The sequence below is a fragment of the Taudactylus pleione genome, unplaced genomic scaffold (genome assembly GCF_031769625.1).
Source record: "Taudactylus pleione unplaced genomic scaffold, aTauple2 ptg000482l, whole genome shotgun sequence".
Lineage (NCBI taxonomy): Eukaryota > Metazoa > Chordata > Amphibia > Anura > Myobatrachidae > Taudactylus > Taudactylus pleione.
In genome coordinates, this window is record NW_028284884.1 from 435,546 (window position 1) to 454,516 (window position 18,971).

At 45.9% G+C, this 18,971-nt stretch overlaps 1 protein-coding gene across 1 annotated transcript in view; it reads left to right on the forward strand.

Moving 5' to 3' along the window:
* Nucleotides 1–18,971, forward strand: part of NAV1 (neuron navigator 1) — a 251,123-nt gene that overhangs the window by 63,664 nt on the left and 168,488 nt on the right. The window contains exon 3 of the mRNA XM_088449333.1: nt 8,119–8,221. Coding sequence (XP_088305459.1) covers nt 8,119–8,221 — 103 coding nt within the window. The remainder of the gene's footprint in view (nt 1–8,118; nt 8,222–18,971) is intronic.

An 18,971-nucleotide genomic window follows, 5' to 3' on the forward strand; every position in this document is an offset into this window, starting at 1 on the left:
GGGTTCTCAGGAGCCAGCGTGGGTTAACTCCCTGACGAGTTCTGTACAGCACTTGTCGGATGTGTTGCAAGGGGAGTCTGTGATGTGGCCTCATAAAAGGCCGGTGGCGTCTCTGTCCGCTCCTTATGAGGATGACGAAGGGACGTCTGATGATGGAGAGATTCTGGATCCTTACGATCAGGAACCTCTCCATACTAAGGACGCTGATGCTAAGTCCAAAGTATATATTCCTGGACTTATTCGGGCGGTTCGCACAGCCTTGGTGATTGAGGACGAAGTTCCCCCAGCGGCTAAATCTAAGTATGCCTTTTTCAAAGATGTGAAGGGCGATGCCACAGTCTTTCCTCTTTCGGGTCAGTTGGTGGACCATTTAGAGGAGGCGTGGAAACAACCTGGCAAAAGATACCAGCCACAGAGACGCCTGGCGGTGGCTTATCCGTTCGCGGATAATTATTTTGCTAAGTTGGAATCCCCTCCACAGGTGGATTCTCACGTGACCCGTCTTGTCCGTAGTGCTACATTGCCGATGCCATCCATGTCCTCCCTTAAGGATGCTACGGACCGCAAGGTAGAAATCTGCCTGAAGTCCGCTTATTCCCTTGCAGGGGGGGCAGCACGGCCGGCTATGGCCATTTGCTGGGTTGCCAGAGCGATGGAGCGCTGGGCGGATTCATTAGAGGCTTCTTTTGAATCCGACTGTCCGGCCGAACAGGCGGAGTTGATTGGCAATCTCCGTGATTCGGCCACCTACATCAACGAGGCGGCTCTAGACATTAGTACTCTGGTGTCTAGAATTTCTTCAGCAGCGGTAGCTGCTCGTCGCACCTTGTGGCTGCGATCCTGGAAGGCGGACGCTGATTCCAAGAAAGGTCTGGAAGCGTTGCCGTTTACCGGAGAAGTTCTCTTCGGTCCGGATCTGGATAAGATTGTGGCCACGCTGGCGGCAGCCAAATCTGCTTGTCTCCCGTCGGCCGCTGCTCCTTCTGGTTCTGGACCATCGTCCTTTCGGTCATCTAGGGCCCAGGGCAGGCCCAAACCACAGTCGTTTCCTCGACAGGCTGGCCCTAAGAAATCAGTCAAGCCCCGGAAACAGGCATGGAGTACCAGATGTCCGGCCCCCAAGCCAGATGACAAGCCTGCGGCCTGACGGTCCGGGCCTCCCTTTGGGGGATCCCAGGGTGGGAGGCCGCCTGCTGCAGTTCTCCCGGTGTTGGTCGTTCACTACGACAGACACTTGGGTTCTGGAGGTGGTCTCCCACGGGTACGCCCTCTCCTTCCGGCACAGACCCCCGGCTCGATTCTTCACCACGGGTCTACCATCAGACCGGAACAAGGCTACGGAGCTGCGGAAGGTATTGCACACTATGCTCCAGGCTGGAGTTATAGTCCCAGAGGGGCCAGGGTTTCTATTCAAATCTATTTTTGGTACAGAAACCCAATGGGTCATATCGTCCGATTCTCAACCTCAAAGCACTCAACAAGTCTTTGCGGGTCCCGAAGTTTCGGATGGAGACCCTACGGTCCATCATTCTGGCGCTGGAACCTGGGGACTACATGGTGTCATTGGACATACAGGACGCTTACCTGCAAGTCCCTATTCTTTTGCGCCATCAAGAGTTCCTTCGGTTTGCAATCCGCAGCGACCACTTCCAGTTTCGGGCGTTACCTTTTGGCCTGGCGACAGCACCACGTGTTTTCACCAAGGTGATGGCGGTCATGGCGGCTTCTCTGCGGCTGCAAGGAGTCCGCATGTTGCCGTACTTGGACGACCTGTTATTGGTGGCAGGATCTCCAGAGCTCCTGTTACACCACTTGGACCTGACCATTGCACTGCTGCAACGGCACGGCTGGCTAATCAAGTGGCAGAAGTCCACTCTAATCCCGTCTCGGAGGATTCTGCATCTTGGAGCCTTATTGGACTCGGGACAGCAAAGGATCTTCGTGACGGAGGACAAGATCTCTGCTTTACAGTCAAGGGTGCGCAGTTGTCTGCACAGCCGCCGGGTGTCCTTACACTCGGCGATGAGGTTACTGGGCTCCATGGTGTCGGTGTTCGACATGGTGGAATACGCCCAGTTTCACTCCAGACCTCTGCAGCACCTGATCCTGTCCAAGTGGAACGGGCTGCCTCAGTCTCTGAAGTTCCAGACGATTGTGCTCACCCCGGAGGTTCGCCTGTCCTTTGCGTAGTGGTTAAAGACGACCCACCTCAACAAGGGACGTCCGTTCTGGGTTCCAAATTGGGTCCTGTTGACAACGGACGCCAGTCTTCGGGGCTGGGGAGCAGTTTCGGGTCCACACTTGTTCCAGGGCAGGTGGACGCCGACAGAAGCGGAGCTTCCAATCAATATCTTGGAACTCCGTACGGTCTTCAATGCTCTCCTGCAGGCACAGCGGTTTCTCCAGGGTCACTCGGTGCAGGTCCAGTCGGACAACGCTACCACCGTGGCCTACATAAACAGGCAAGGAGGAACTCGCAGTCGGGCGGCTCTCGTAGAGGTCTCTCGGATCCTGGTTTGGGCGGAGCGCAATCTTCCAGCCATATCAGCGGTCTTCATCCCGGGAGTGCTAAATTGGGAGGCGGACTTTCTAAGTCGCCAGGACGTTCATCCAGGGGAATGGTCCCTGCACCCGGACGTTTTTCAACTACTGGTGGACAGGTGGGGTCTTCCAGAAATCGACCTCATGGCGTCCCGGCACAACAACAAGTTGCCGGTGTACGGGTCTCGTACAAGAGACGAAGGGGCGTCTCTGGTGGATGCTTTGTCCGTCCGGTGGACGTTCCGGTTCGCATACCTGTTCCCTCCGGTCTCCCTTATTCCACGGGTAATCCGGAAATTCAAACAGGAAGGAGGGACGCTCCTGTTGATAGCTCCCGCGTGGCCCAGACGGCACTGGTTCTCAGACCTTCAGGGTCTGTCCGTGGACAGTCCTCTGCGGTTGCCGCTACGACCGGACCTTCTGTCTCAGGGTCCTTGCCTTCACCCGGACCTGACTCGGCTGTCTTTGACGGCGTGGCTGTTGAGACGGCCATGCTGAGGTCCCGGGGGTTTTCCAGCTCTGTGGTGCTTACCATGTTACGAGCTCGGAAACCGTCTTCCGCGAGGATATACCATCGCGTGTGGCATACGTTCTTCCAGTGGTGTCGACCGAGAGGTTATGCACCGCGGGAGTTTCGTCTGTCTCGGATTCTCGCCTTCCTGCAAGCGGGACTAGATCATGGGCTTCGCCTTGCTTCTTTGAAGGTACAGGTTTCGGCCCTATCTGTCTGGTTTCACCGTAGGATTGCTACAATCCCGGATGTGCGCACCTTTATGCAAGGTGTTCTCCATATTCAGCCGCCCTTTGTTCCACCTGTGGCGCCTTGGGATTTGGCTGTGGTCCTGAGGGCTCTCCAAGGACCGCCGTTTGAAAAACTGGGCTCAGTGGATATTAAATGGCTAACAGCTAAGACTGTTTTCCTTCTGGCCATTGCTTCGGCCAGACGTGTTTCTGAGTTAGGGGCTCTTTCTTGTAGACCCCCTTTCTTGGTTTTTCATGGGAACAGGGCAGTGCTCCGCACTCGGCCCGAGTTTCTTCCCAAAGTTGTTTCCCAGTTTCATGTTAACGAGGAAATAGTTGTTCCGGCCTTTAACTCACCGGGTCTTTTCGTGGGTGAGGCCTCTTTGGATGTTGTGCGGGCCTTAAGGACTTATGTTGACCGCACTTCTTCGTTTAGAAAGTCGGACGCTTTGTTTGTCCTCTATGGCTTCCGTAAAAAGGGTTGGCCTGCTTCAAAGCAAACTTTGGCAGCCTGGATCCGTATGGCTATTTCTGAAGCTTATCTTCATGAAGGCCTACCGGTCCCTCCTTCTCTGAAGGCTCATTCCACTAGATCTGTGGGTCCTTCGTGGGCAGCTCGACGTGGTGCCTCGGCAGTTCAGATCTGCAAGGCTGCTACGTGGTCTTCTGTCCATACCTTCGTGAGGTATTACAGGTTTGACACCTTCGCCTCTCAGGATGCTTCCTTCGGGCGGCGGATTCTCCTTTCTGCACAGGAGCGTCCCCACCCTTAAAGGATACTGCTTTGGGACATCCCCAAGGTATCCTGTGGATACCCTATGGATCCTGAAGTAGAAAATATGAGATATGGTAAGAACTTACCCTTGTTATCTCTATTTCTACGAAGTCCATAGGGTTCCACAGGACTCCCGCCCTGTCGCACCTGTGCTGCAGATGGGCTTTGCTCTGGTCACCGGTTTTCTGTCTCCCTCTGGTGAGAATGTGATTCTTGTATGTGTCCAGATCTTTGTTCTCTCTCTTCCTTCTCCTCCTCCGGCCTATGGCTTGGTAACTAACTGAGGTGCCTTGGCCCGGGGGCGGGGTATAGGAGGGGGACCTAGTGCATCCTGGGAGGCTGAAAGCTTAACTCTTTGGTGCCCTGCGACTGACGTCACACCTATACCCCAAGGTATCCTGTGGAACCCTATGGACTTCGTAGAAATAGAGATAACAAGGGTAAGTTCTTACCATATCTCATATTATTCAAGATTAAGTAATTAAATCAGTGGTATTTATGCTGACCCTCTGCATTTTCAACTCACCTAACGTGCCAGTCACACTGTCGGTAATTACTGTGTGTGATGTTTGAATGACAGATATCATAATAGTGTACAGTTTAAAAATAGGGTGCATTTGTTGCCTGTTTTTGAGGGTGTGGTATATTTTGTCAAGATCAGAATGTCGATTTTCAGAATATCAACAGCATAATGTCGATATATTCTGTGTCGACATTCAGGATACCGACATGTACAGAATGTCTACATATGACATGTTGACATTCACAATGTTAACACTTACATAATGTCAACATTGTGCATGTAAACAATCGGCATGTCAACAATGGAATTTTCAATAGATTGCTATTGGGCCCAGAGGCTTAAGGGCCCCCGGAACCAGTTTATATTGTCTATCAAGTTCCTGAAATTTCTGGCTAAGAAATTAGGTCCAGCCCATTGCCCGGGCCGTATCACTGATATGATCCCGCTCCCACACTCCTATTTCACACTCACAGACACAGCTGAGCTAATCAATAAGCCCAGCACTGTCATAGAGTAGGCTTCTCCTTATTTCCAGCCTTTGTGCAGCTGGGGGGTGGGAATTGAGCTCTGAGATTAGGACTGTCCCAGGAAAGGGACAGTGTGTCTAAATTTAGAAGATCTCCACTTAAAATGGAATGTCCTGCATTAGGATGTCTCCCCTTCAGGTTGGAGCTTGTAGGTCCTTGCTCCCTGTGTGGCATAATGTCAACTGGAGGAATTGTGTGGCATAATGTGTATTGGCAGCACCACGATGTGGCATATTATGAACTGAGAGTAATACAATGTGGCATAATATGAACTGGTGGCACTGTGGTATAATGTGACCTAGGGAACTTCTGTGGGGCATAAAATGAACTAGGGCACTCTATGGGGCATAAAATGAACTAGGGCACTCTATGGGGCATAAAATGAATTGGCAATATTGTGGTGCATAGAATGAATATCCACAACAGGTGTCTCTCTAGAAACATTGGGGATGGGGTCCCAAAAATGTTGCTATGGGGCCCACAAAGTTCTTTCTAGGGCTCTGATTGTGACTGTCAGCATTTACAGTGTCTGACAATGTCGACATTTTGCAAGTGTTGACATTGTGAATTTCGACATGTTCTATGTCGAAATTCTGTACATGTCGAAATTCTGAATGTCATCATTCTGGACATGACGACATTATGCTGTCGACATTCTGAATTTTGACAAATTGACTGCATAACAGTTTCGAAAAATTATTTTACTAAATAGTATTTTTTTTTTTACGTCTTGACACAAAAATCAAATAACACTTAGGGCGAGATGTAATAGAGATCGAGTCTGCCGGAAGTGCGGGATGCAGACTAATCTTGATCGTTTTTTTAAAGTTGCCGTCATTTACAAGGCAAAGCCGAACTGGCTGAAATGGCTTTGCCTTGTAAATTACTGCAACTTTAAAAAACGATCGAGATTAGTCTGCATCCCGCACCTCCGGCAGACTCATTCTCTATTACATCCCGCCCGTAATGTACTGTATATACAGTTAAAATGATGTGTAGAGTTTGTTGCTGTGTATAGTAAGCTGTATTTCAGGTGGCTGATTGATGAGGTGTGTTTATTGTATTATTGGCCAAGCTATTCCTTACATTCACTATTTTACACTAAGAACAACATTTAAAAAAAAAAGAATAGAGCACAGGTAACTGCAAAAAGTGTTTAGCAGTCTTATTTTCTAAACTGATCTACAGAAAATATAGTATGAATCTCATTGGTTACTACAGAATATACAAGTCATGGCAAATACTATTTGAAGTTCACAAGCTAGCAAATGTTTTAGACAAAATGTATGCATATTTTATGGGTTACAACTGTTCCATCACTGAGGAATAGGGAAGATGTGTCCCGCTTTTGTCCTGATTGGCGGGATACCTGTAAGCCCAATAACCTGGTATATGCGATATTGCAGAGGTGTGCTGAGTAGAGGAGTGCTGGGGGCAGACTGACAATTTAAAAGTGGTAGGCCTACCCCAAAGTGATAGGACCACTCCCTCAGTCTAACATGACAATACCCCTTTATCAGAGGAGCACTGTCGTGGAGCTACTTCTATCCCATTTCCAGGAGAAATAAGGTTGGGAAGTATTTATGGATATTCTTTAAGGCAGCTTGTTTTTCTTGTTACTATGCCTTTTGCAACTCGGGACTATGTCCATATTACATGCTTGATGCAGTGGTTGTGACATTGGTTGTGTTTTTCTGTAAAATCTAGGAAAGATATAAACCAACTGGGTGTAACTGTCAAAATAGATAATATTAGATACAACATTGATGTGGTTACATGTAAATCAGTTAGTTATCGGGAAAAAAGTAATGATACAGTGTGAACAATGGAGTAAGCTAAGTTATACATTATGATAGTATATATTACATGTTAACAATTATATTATTTGCTACAAAGGAATGCTTATTTCAAACACACAGCAGTGCTGCCTTTAGAACTATGGCCCTCATTCAGAGCCGTTCGCTATTTGTGGTCGCTCGTTTAAAAACAAGGGGTGGCTATTCAAATGATCCGTACGCACATTGCAGTCTGTTCACACCTCTAAGTCTGAACGAGCGAGCAAAACATACGCTCGTTTATTTGTTAAAAACGCCCCCTGGCCGCTCGCATCCTACGTCATGTCCGCTATTTATTAGATTAATCGAGTACATCGACCAGCGTATGAACTGCTCGCTATTCTTGTGGTTGGTGTTTGCTACCACAAATTTGCGAGCAGTTCTGGCTATAAAATAACCCAGTGACGTGGTCACTGACGCTGCTGTTTTAAATATGCACACCCATAAAACGCCCGTTTTGACCTTTAAGCACGCCTGCGTTCGGATCTCCACTCCCCATTTTCAAGCACCTTCCCCTGTTACCACCCACATACGCCTCATTCTGTCACTCAAAATAGCAGGCACTCGCTATATTGCGTACCAACGATTTTCGGCCGCACTGACTGGTTCGCGCATGCGTACTAAAAACCGTACGCATGCGCAGATGTGCAAACATCGCTCGGAACGAGCGTACTGCCGCTAACGAGCGGCTCTGAATGAGGGCCTATGTGTTTTATCATAGCTTAATGAACAACACCCAAAACTAAATTTATATATTTTAGTTGGTGTTATATTGTTTCTCTACATAGGGATAAATTAATTTTATTTTTCCCCTTGAAGCCACAAAGCTACGTTGTAATCAGAACCGCTCCCCTCTGTCAGATATTTCGGCATTGAAGCTCTGAAGGAACTGGGTAATTCAATCCTGATGCTCTGGGAGCATTTGACAAGAGCCACTGCCATAATATTCACTTAAGGCTCTTCAGGCCCATAGCACAGTGAAAGCTATGGACTTCTGTGGGCCACCGGCAATGGAAGCTAGCTTTTTTTTATCGTGTTGTTCAGTGTTTAGATTTTAAAGGTCTTGACCCCAAAGTAAGGACAACCACTATTTTAATAGCCAATATTAGACACTTTTTAACACCTCTAGACTACTACAGTATATACTGACATTCTGTCTTCATCTTTTCTGGTCAGATCCTGAGACTCAGCGAAAACGAACTGTTCAGAATGTTTTGGATTTGAGGCAAAATTTGGAGGACACCATGTCCAGCCTCCGTGGATCTCAGGTAACACACAGGTACGTCACCACTAAGTGAACAAAGATTGTTAGAAAAAAAAAATAACATGTTCAGTGTTGTCTACATTCAGAAGGACCTAATTACCTTTTAGCGCATTGTTAATGACTTTTAAGAGCTCACCTCCAGGACCAGCAGATGGGCACTCAGTTAAAGCAGGAGGAACTTAATGCAAATTGTATCATAATGCCCCTGGCTCGTTGTTAGCAAAACATAAGGGCACAAACTGAATCATTGCACCAGCTTTCACCCATTGCTTTGGTATTCTGGCCCGCTCACTAAAATTGCCATATTCTCTTTGGAGTCAGGGAGATTACTAACTATTTTGAGAGTCTTGCGGTCATTCCGGGAGAATTGTCCAGCATGCTTCCGTATCATACATCTGAATATTCAAAGGAGAATGAACACCAGTTTGAAGAGCATCCAAAACAATTGCAGCCAATGACTGAAACCAATAGAATATCACCAAATTCATACAATCACAAATTAATAAAGTAGTTAATATGTCTGAGCGCAAATAGCAAATGTTCATGAAAGTCTACACTATTACAAAATTGTTAACCAAATATCTTTTTGGTATTTTGATGCTGATGCAGCAGAGGAATTGTTTTTCAATTGGAAGCCCAGTTAACCCGCGACTAGAGGATTTCTGCTCGCAGCCCTCCTGAGGTGCGTCCAGAACTCCGACTAAACTAGTGCAATGATGCTGGTTTCGGTCTTAAGGTGGCCATAAACGGTGATATTCAAAAGTTGGTCAGATCAGTTGTACGATTTCCCTTGAAAATTCTTCCCTTCAGATACAGGACGATTTGTATTTAAAATGCAACTATTTCACATAAGACCATACGATTTGATCAATCACATCACATAATGGGTGTCAATTCCTACACGATCAGTTGAGATCTCTCTGCAAAACCATATGATCTGTGATCCAACTAGACGATGGCGGATACGCGCATCAGGGTAGCAGAAGACTCAAAATACAACTATTTTCAAATGATTGGTCTGTCCAACCTGTAGAAGCTGCCCAAATCGTGTGATCAATTGTCCCGTGTATGGCCAGCATTAGCCTGTGCGCTAATATCATAGCAGCCAGCACTTAAGATGGAGAATGCAGGTGACCGTGACTAAACCTCCAGCTTTAGGCGCAGTAACCTGCATCTCCCGACTTAAGTGTAAGGCGCGATGGGGACAATAGAATAGCTCCGGGATCTCATTCCCTGTCTATTCAACAACGCATTTATTTGATTTGACCCCATAGATTTTAACCATTTTGTTGATTTGTAATAGTATTTATTAAATTTTTTTCTTCCATTCCATTTTGCCTTTCTTCAGTCACATATTGTGAAAAATGCCTCTCATGTAAGATCACATAACAGACTTCTAAAATCTGCATATACCTTTACCTTACTTATAGCTCTGTAACAATTTCATTTCTAGCTGCTTTGTACCATATCACATAATGCAGAGAATCCACACGGGACTTGCACTGACTCAGAAAACCTACACAAATGCTACAGTACATACAGAAAATCCTCTTGGTACTGAGAAATAACCCACAGGACCTGCACACCAAGTATTATACATACATATATACGAGGGTTGCCAGGTGTATGCTCTAAAAATAAACCAACACCAGAATAACTGCTATGTGGTTGTTCAAAATTATATTAATTCAGTAGTCTCATGATTATTAACAGTTATTTATTTATATAGCATTAGCATACTGTGCAGTTGAACAAACTGTAGTAGCATGATAAAAAATATAATAATATAAAAAGGTAAGAGGCTTCTGCATTAAACCTTTTTCTCTTAATATTCCTTAAAATATCTGGAAAGATATTAGAAAAAACAAGAGTACAAGGCATGAGGTTCAGCAGAGGAACACATAGCTCAGTCAGAGCATATTTTCAAAAAACAGAGCTCAAAATACAAGTATATCAATATTATAATTTAAAAAAAAAGAATTAAGGAGCTGATTATGTATCATAAATGGCCCTTTTAGCATACAGCGCATGCGCAGATGCAAATGTATGCATTTTTGCTTATCTTTTGTAAGCCGATGCTTCTTGGTAGATGGAGTGAAAAATTTAAAGCGGCACTAACATTCATTGAAAAGCCCCGCGTGCTTTACACTGAATGTGAGTGCCACTTTAAATAGGCTTCAACCCACCGAGAACCGGCCTCTTCATAAATATAGCCTTAAGTCTCTATTACAGGTAACCTTCTATAATATTCAAGACAAATTATTAACAGTGGTTTATTTAAATATTTTCAAGTCAAGTCAAAACATTTTAAAACAAAACAAAAAGAAAAAGCAAATTGTGCAGTCCAAAAGAAATGGACAAGAATGAATCAACAGAAGTAATAGCAATGCACAATAGATTATTCTGATAATGAGAATACGGAATAAGCACAGTTAGGGTGTGCAGATGTTAAGGCAAACCTTCTAGGTCAGTGTTCAATCTGTAGGCCAATAAAAGAGGTACAATAAATATAGATAGTATACAGAAACAGGTCAAAAGCAACCAGGTTCTATAGATGTGCCACATACACTTATCCTCAAATGGGGCTAATTGGCGCACCACGGATTTTGCAACTTAGCACGCCATGTGTCTTATTCTGCGACTTTATACCAATCCCTTTTGCGACAAAAATACAAATCACAAGTACTTAGGGGGTCATTCAGACCCACTCGCAAGCGGCAGTACGCTCGCAAGTGGGTCGATGTTCCCCACTGCGCATGCGCACGACGGAGGGAGCTCCGTCATGCGCATGCGCGAGACCCGGACTGCGACAGCCAAGCTCTCGCTCCGGGTCTCGCACCAAAGGGGGCGTGCTGTCGATGGTGACTGACAGCACGCCCCCTTTCCCATGGCAACGCCTACCGTCTGAAGCCAGCCCCACTGACATCACTAGTGATGTCAGTGGGAGTGATTTTGGCTCTGATAGAGCCAAAATCACTCCAGGGCTTGTGGCTGGGAGAGGTCTCCATCGCAAGTCCGATGGTCGCGATGGTCAAGACCATCGCGACCATCTTTTTGGACGCTCGTATATGCTGTGGGTGGTGACCCACAGCTATATGAGCGTCCAGGAGGACGCTCCATTTTAATGGAGGAGGGCCCTGATTCAGAGCGAGCGCTCTGGTCAGAGCGTCCGGCTCTGAATCAGGCCCTTAGTACACTATGGGCCTGATTCAGACCCGCTCACTAGATGCGGCCGCTCGCTCCCAGTGTATGGAAATTCAGCTAAGTGACGTCAAGGCAGCCGCTCGCAGCATAAGCACGCCCACTATGTCTTGGCGAGCGATCCCTTTGTGTTTACAGACGCCCACCAGCCTGTCTTTAGCCACCCACTAGCGTACGTCATCTCCAGGAAGTATATATAACCATCGGTACATTCGGTTCCATCGGATCTGACCGAAGCGCTTGCGGTTGACTGTACCCTACCGCAAGCACTGCAAGCACTTCAGTGTATTATTCAACCAGGTCACATGTACTATGACACTGCCTGTTAATTATGCACGCCCCAGAAACGGTGTGAAAACACTCTGGCACGCCTGCGTCTGCACCTCCACTCCCCCGTTACTACTGGCCTGCCCCTGTTACTACCCACAAACAGCCTCTCCTGTCACTCATTCCACTGGGCTGTCTTTGCAGGGTGAGCGAGCACATTCCGATCGCTCGTACTAGTTTGCGCACGCGCTCTGCGAACTACACGCATGCGCACATTAGCGAACATCATCTGCAACGAGCGGATGCTTGCTAGCGAGCAGGTCTAAATCAGATCCTATAAGCGAATTTGCACGTGACTAAGACTCAAAAAGTTTGCAAGCATGGAAATAGCTGCCCATAGCAGAGTCATGCCATGCATCTTGCGCTATACGGTGGAAAAAGGATCGCTGTAGGACACATCAGTATCAGAGTACCAGCATCTTTTGTGGCTGGAGCAAGAGACGTAGGGAGACTCAACCCATTTTGACCATATGTAGTCAAGCTTTGATATCGCAATCCTGCACAAATATACGTCTTTCTCATGACCAATGGTGGCATCTACTAAGGAGACCCATTTTGCAAAATGCGGACTTAAGGGAGCTATTCATATATGGATTATACATACTTTTACTTACATTAAAGAATTGAAAAGATATTGCTTAATGTATTTGACCAGAAGTTCCTTACACAACACATTTAATAGACAACAACGGTAGAAATGCGTCTGTGCAGTAGAGCGCGCGCACCAACGCTGGATACCATTTTAATCAGCAGAAGCTGCTTGTGCATCCTATTTGCATCGCTTTGCGAATACGATGCATTTGAAGGTAAAAAGTCACACGAAAAGACGCTCGGCGCTACTGAGTCATGCCACGGCATGGTGCGACTAGCACGGCTTTGTAACGTGCAAGGAAGTAAGATGTATCACATGTAGACACATCTGTACACAACTCTTTCTACTTACAGAAGAAAGATCTTTCACTGCTTGCTTCCAAAAAAGCTGCTACAAATCAGCCAAACATTCTTTTACACAATTGCCTGCTAAAATGACCCCTCATGTGATCACTAAAGTACATTAAACTTTTATGTTACATTTTTCAAGGAAAAATTAAATAAAATCTGGAAACGTATTAAAGAATCCATCTGTATTGTAAAATAAAATGTTAACTTGAAGGAAACAAACATGTTTATATACTATGAGCCAGGGAAATGATCACAGGTAGCAGCCTTTTGGTCAGTGTTTTTATATTCTCGTGCACACAAAAAGGATCTTCTTGTGCACACAGAAACAGTTTTCCACCAACAAAACTCCCAAATTTAATCTTTTGATTTGTCAGCAGCACAATACTACAATACTCTCTTTAAAGAAACAAAACTTCAGCCTATTGGGAGTGATGACTCACTACTTCATACTTCACATTCAAGTGGTTAACTAAGCCACTTACTATGTTCTATATTGGTTGCACCCAGGAGTATACAGTCCTTTTTTCTCTGTATATAGTATATGTTCTCTCACTGCCTCTCATTGGCTATCTCTTGTCTTCTTAAGTACTCTGCCTCTTGCAGGTTACACACTAGCCATACATTAGTCCCTCCACTCAGCCCCCCACTGAGCCGCTGACAATCTCTGGGACAGACTTCATGTCCGTCTCCAGCAGATACTCTTTGGCCTCTATTGGACTGCAGTTGGGATGGCTGTTGACCATTGATAGTTAGCAACCATCGATGGTTTGCCATTGATGACGGAAGTCCAGTGGTTCTCAACCATCGATGGCAGAGAACATAGCAATGTTTTATTTACCCTGGTACATAGCCCTGTCCTTAATGTGATACGCATAGCTCTGCCTTCCTTCACTGATCGGCCCGCCCAGTTCCTGGTTAGATCCACTGCAGTGATGGCTGTATAAAGTGTAAACCATTGATAGTTTCCTGTCAATGGTTTCCTGCCATCTATATAAACCACCTACAGTATGGCGCCTTAAGGGCTGGCTCCAGGGGTCTGAGCACCCTGTGCTGGCATGGTATTATGCGCACTGCGAAGCCGTGCGCGACCGAAATTGGGGGCGTGGCATCATTACCGTAGGCCATGCCCCCTAGGTAACGTTATTTGGAGGCGTGCCATGTGTCAGTGAACGGATGCCACGCGCATGCCTGCGGCATCCATTCACACTCCAGGGGTCCGATTTGACCACCTGCGGACCACTTCGTACACAGTACTGTTCCGCTGAAATCGGGATGCTGGGGTGGGGTGCGCCCTGAAATGGGTGGCGTCCCTGTGCGACCGCACTGGTCGAACACCCCTAGAGCCGGCCCTGGGCGCCATCAATGGTAAATGCTGCAGAATAATGTGGTCATACCTCTATTTAATCATGTGGCTGAGGATCCCAGACTCAGGGACTTGAACAACACACCTAATATTGGCAAATATACCCAGTCCTGTACACAATATATTGTGTATGTTTTTAAATATTGCATTGCTACAACATGAACTACTGTTCTTAATTGGGATAATCCTTAGATATGAACAATAATTGGCAAAGAAAATACAACATTATGACATTTAAAAATAATGCATGTGGTGCAAAATGTAGGAAAATGTAGTGTTAAAATGTGGAAATCGGCCTCTTGAAATTTTTTAAGAATTGTGGGAGTAAAATGCAGAAAATTATAAATTCTTGAGATAAAAAGAATGTGCAGGAACACTGTTAAAATATGTATATATTACCAAATAGTGCATAACACACAATAAAGTTTAATAATGCATTACAATTTAATGATACACAATAAACCCACCATAAAATTAAAAACACAATCATTTACCCCAAACTGACTCGAACAATATATTTAAAACATGTTAATCCTGTTAAATATAAGTTGTTAATGTAGAGTTTAGTAGAAAAACTTTATGTGAAGTGGTTTTCTACTAAACATTATATTTATAAAGTGTAGCTTCTTACATTAGACTATTGCAGCTACAGACAAAATAGCAGATGATATGAACCAATCCAAGTCAATCTAAAAAACTTCACAGAAATGTACATCTGCTTCTCATGAATATTTTTAGGAACTGATTGGCAGACCACCACATGTTCCCAGCCATCTCTATTCACAGACAAGAATTTGCAATAATAAACAGTTGCCTTTTAGGCTCCATGAGCATGTTTTCAGCAATATCGATGGCTTTTGTGGTTGCTATTGTTTACAAGTCTAATTTGTCTGTTACATTACATGCAGTACTCACGCCTCTAACTACAGTAGCTGTTCACATAGGGGACAAATTGTGGCACAAAGAGGAGACAAGTAACTTCTGTTTATAGACCACATTTACATACACTCATTGAACACTTGATAAGGTACATCTTTAAAGTTCTAATGCCAACACAATTACAATGCTTTACATTATTACTATTACTGAGTTTGACACAACAATTTCCCCTCATTGTTGACATTCTGACTGTCAACAAGTTAAATACATCCCAGAGATTGCGTCATGCATCCTACCCTTTATCTTTATTATATGCATGATTTACACACTGGCAGATACAGTATATTGGCCGATCAATTGATCGGCCATTATCTCTTGTGTGCGTCGGCCAGTGTGTACCAGCGATATGTCTGTGAACAACGTCATTCACAGACATATTGCGTCGGCTGTGCTGCACAGCTGATGACCAATATATCTGCAGATATATTGGGGCATCGTGCTGTGTGTACGGGCGATCAGCCGACTCCCCGTACACTTGCTGCAGAGGCTGTAGGAAGGTTGGCACGACACACCCCCGGCCAGCGGGATCCACGGCCAAATGACAGATGATGGTTTTTCTCTGTGTATGAACAACCATCATCTGCAGATATATCTGTTATGTGTGTACCCAGCTTAACTAATTAGTACCTAGCCAATCCTTATAGCACACACTTATTTATACAATCAATCACAATCACACATAGTCTGTGCTATTGTATCAGTGCCCTGGGCCAGAGAGAGCATTGGCGCCCCCCATTTTTGAAATAGGGATATAAAATGCGAGCCAGAAAAAGGGTAGAGGCCTCATGGGTATGTGCCATGACAAATCTGATTTGTCGCATACGATGATGAAGGGTACCGATCCTGATGTACCACTGTTATCCAGGCGTCACTGCCAAAGACAATGCGAATCTAATGGCTGCAGTGATGATACACAATAAATATTCAGTGTAGCTCACCAGCTCTAGATGTAGGAGAGCGCTGGTGAAGCTGCACCTGCAACAGGATTTGTCTATCAGAACAGGCATGCACAAGCCTGGAACCAGCAGTGTAGATCACCGTCTGAAGATATATGGGACAGGATGCATGACGCATTGCATTTGGGATCCCACCACTGTCTGCATGCATGCCCTCGTTCATTATGCCGATATGCATGAAAGAATGCATAAAGGACTACTCTCTCTGTAAGAGCATTCCTTTGTGAATGAGGGTCTTCCGGGTCTATGAACTAGAGCTCCCTCTGGTGTCCTTCTGCGCATGCACAAAAAGACGTGTGTGCCCCGGGGGGGGGGGGGTTGTGAGAGGGATCTGATTAGATCCCTCTCACAGCACTCTCCCGATAGAAGCCTATTGGCTTCTATAGGGTAACGCCATAGGAAAATTAAGAAATAGCAAGTAACTGTGTACCTGGACAAACCATGTTGCAATGCAAGGTTCAGGGGTTAAAGTGGGCCGGAACGGGATGGAACTGCATTCTGTCACTTCTATTTGGAGACGGAACCAGTACCGCCTCCTCCAACTCACCTTAGCCCAGCGGCTCAGGGAGGCTCCATTTGCTGGGCGCCCGCTGAGATTTTGTTTCCAGCGGGCGCCCGCTGTCTACTCTGATTCTCAATACTGGCTCTAAGGGGAAAGTTTAAAAATGCACACCATATAGTTGACTAGGAGCTCTGGATAAAGCAGTAGGGACTAGTAACTTGGATTAATCACACTTTGGCTGGTTGCTTCTCCTGGGAATTAGGGACAGATTCTGTTAGCACCTTATGTACTGTGAAGTTCTGCGTTAATATTAAGCTCATATTTATAAATTGGAACAGCTTGCTCAATTCAGTTAGAGTGGGGATATCATCTGAACCCCAAGAGAGTGTTAAATAAGATAGCAGGTGGCAATAAGGATAGTGTAGGAGACTGTTAGTGCCATAAGCAAACTAAAGGAGGCTGTAAAATGATTTCACAGGGTTGAAATATTACACTTCCTGGAGATGACGTGTATTACTAAGGGAAAGTGGGCGTCTTATGACAGGCTGGTGGGCGTCTAAATACATACCGCAATCGCACGGCAATACATAGTGGGTGTGCTGTCTTGCCATGCAATCGCAGGATTTGCATACTTTGGCAGCTGACGGCAAAGCGAGCGGGTCTGAATCAGGCCTTATGTTCACTATGTATGCAATTTTGCCCATTGAAACTGTGACAATATAGCGGATTTCTAATTGAAGAGCAAAAAGATTCCTCCATGGAGCACTATAGAGTAGTACTTCATAGTTTGCAGCTAGTTGATTCTGGGCCCAATTCAGCAGTGTACGCTAGTGCACTGCTGAACACAGATTCCCGATGTTCGGGAATCTGCGCATGCGCCAGACCCGTTCTGCGCAATGGCAGAACGGGTCTGTGAGGCCACACGGAGACTGCCAGCAGACTATCAGTGATTGACAGTCTGCTGGTGTTTGTGGGAGGGGAGGGGCGGCGATGGCCTCCATTTCCTGAAACGGAGGCGTGTCACCGCCGTTGGGGGGAAGGGAAGAGGTCAGGATCTCTGTCGGTTGACGGAGATTTCCTGGTCTCTTACTCTAATCTGCGGTGGCCGACTGCGGGACCCCATAGGTCACCCAACAGGCCGATGGTCCGCAGAGTATCCGATGCTGCATTGGACACGTATTGCAGCAGGAGGCGTGATGCCTCCTGCTGCATTACCATAATTGCAAGGATCGCAAATGCAAAGCTGCCTGCGTGCTTGCTGAATCAGGCCCTCTGTCCCTTAGTCTGATGTGCCCATCATTAAAAGCCTGTACCCCTTATTATTATCATTAAATTTGTAGTACTCAGGAGATTCCTATGGACAGGAGTGGGGAGTTTTGGGGTGAGAATGAGGATGTGAACGTTCAAGCCACCCATGGACCTGGTATTGGCACAGGAGTGCAGTAGGGCACCTCACCAAAAAAAGTTTATTTTTTTTAAGTATTAAAAAAAAAAAAAGGACAGAAAACACAGGATCCTCACACACATTCCTTCCTCACCTTCACCTCTTACACCCATTATACAACTCCGACTACATTCCAGGACTCCATTCGCACTCAAACTCTCGCTCAGCTGGTGGAGAATGGAGCAGTTGTTCCCATTTCCACCCTTAAAGAGAGGTGGACTCTGGCAGTTGGTGAGCTATGGCGACACCTACTAGTGAAATAGTTTATACAAATACCTCAGGGAGATTTCACTATCTCGAGTTCTCACTCCCTTTGAATCGTTATGCACCTCCCCTGTAGCACCTCAACACACTCTTTTGGTTTTATATAAACTGCTGGATGAAGTACGATTTAGCTCTCTCCCCAATTTTAGCACAGTCTGGTAGAAAGAACTGGGACTTCCAAAAATTTTTTCTATATACTCAAGTCTTCTCAAAAAGGGCTCTGTTTATGAATCTGTTTTTTTACTAAAATAATGTGAAAGCGGGTGTTTTCACACCCGTGTCACATTATTTTAGTTTCATTGAAATGTAATAAAGGGCGCATGTGCAGACACCTTCTTATGGTTTTTTTTGTGACAAATACTTTGAGAAGTGTGTGACGAGGATTCGCAGGGACAGAGCTTTATCGCAAACTATCCCTGCATGTAGATGTTAGTATGGGTTGGGTACAGGATGCTGGCACTCGGGATCCCGACAGGGTTAGGATATCGACACCTGTCGGTCGATATCCTAACTCTTCCTCTCCCTACCTTTACCCTCCCTCCCCAGTGCCTGACCCTATCCTCCCCCCTAGTGTCTAAATCTAAGCTCCCCCACCCCACACCCTACACCTAACCTTCCCCCCTTAGTGCCTAACCCTAACCATCCCCCTCGTGCCTAAACCCTAACGTTAACCCTCTCCTTAACCCCGCTACTTATTTTTGGGATTCCGGTGCCGGGAATCTGACAGGTGTCGGAATTCCTGCGCCGGCATTCTGAGCACCGGAATCCCAGCGGTCGGGATTACGACCACATGCCGTTAGTACATCTAAGTGATATTTCCTAAAAAA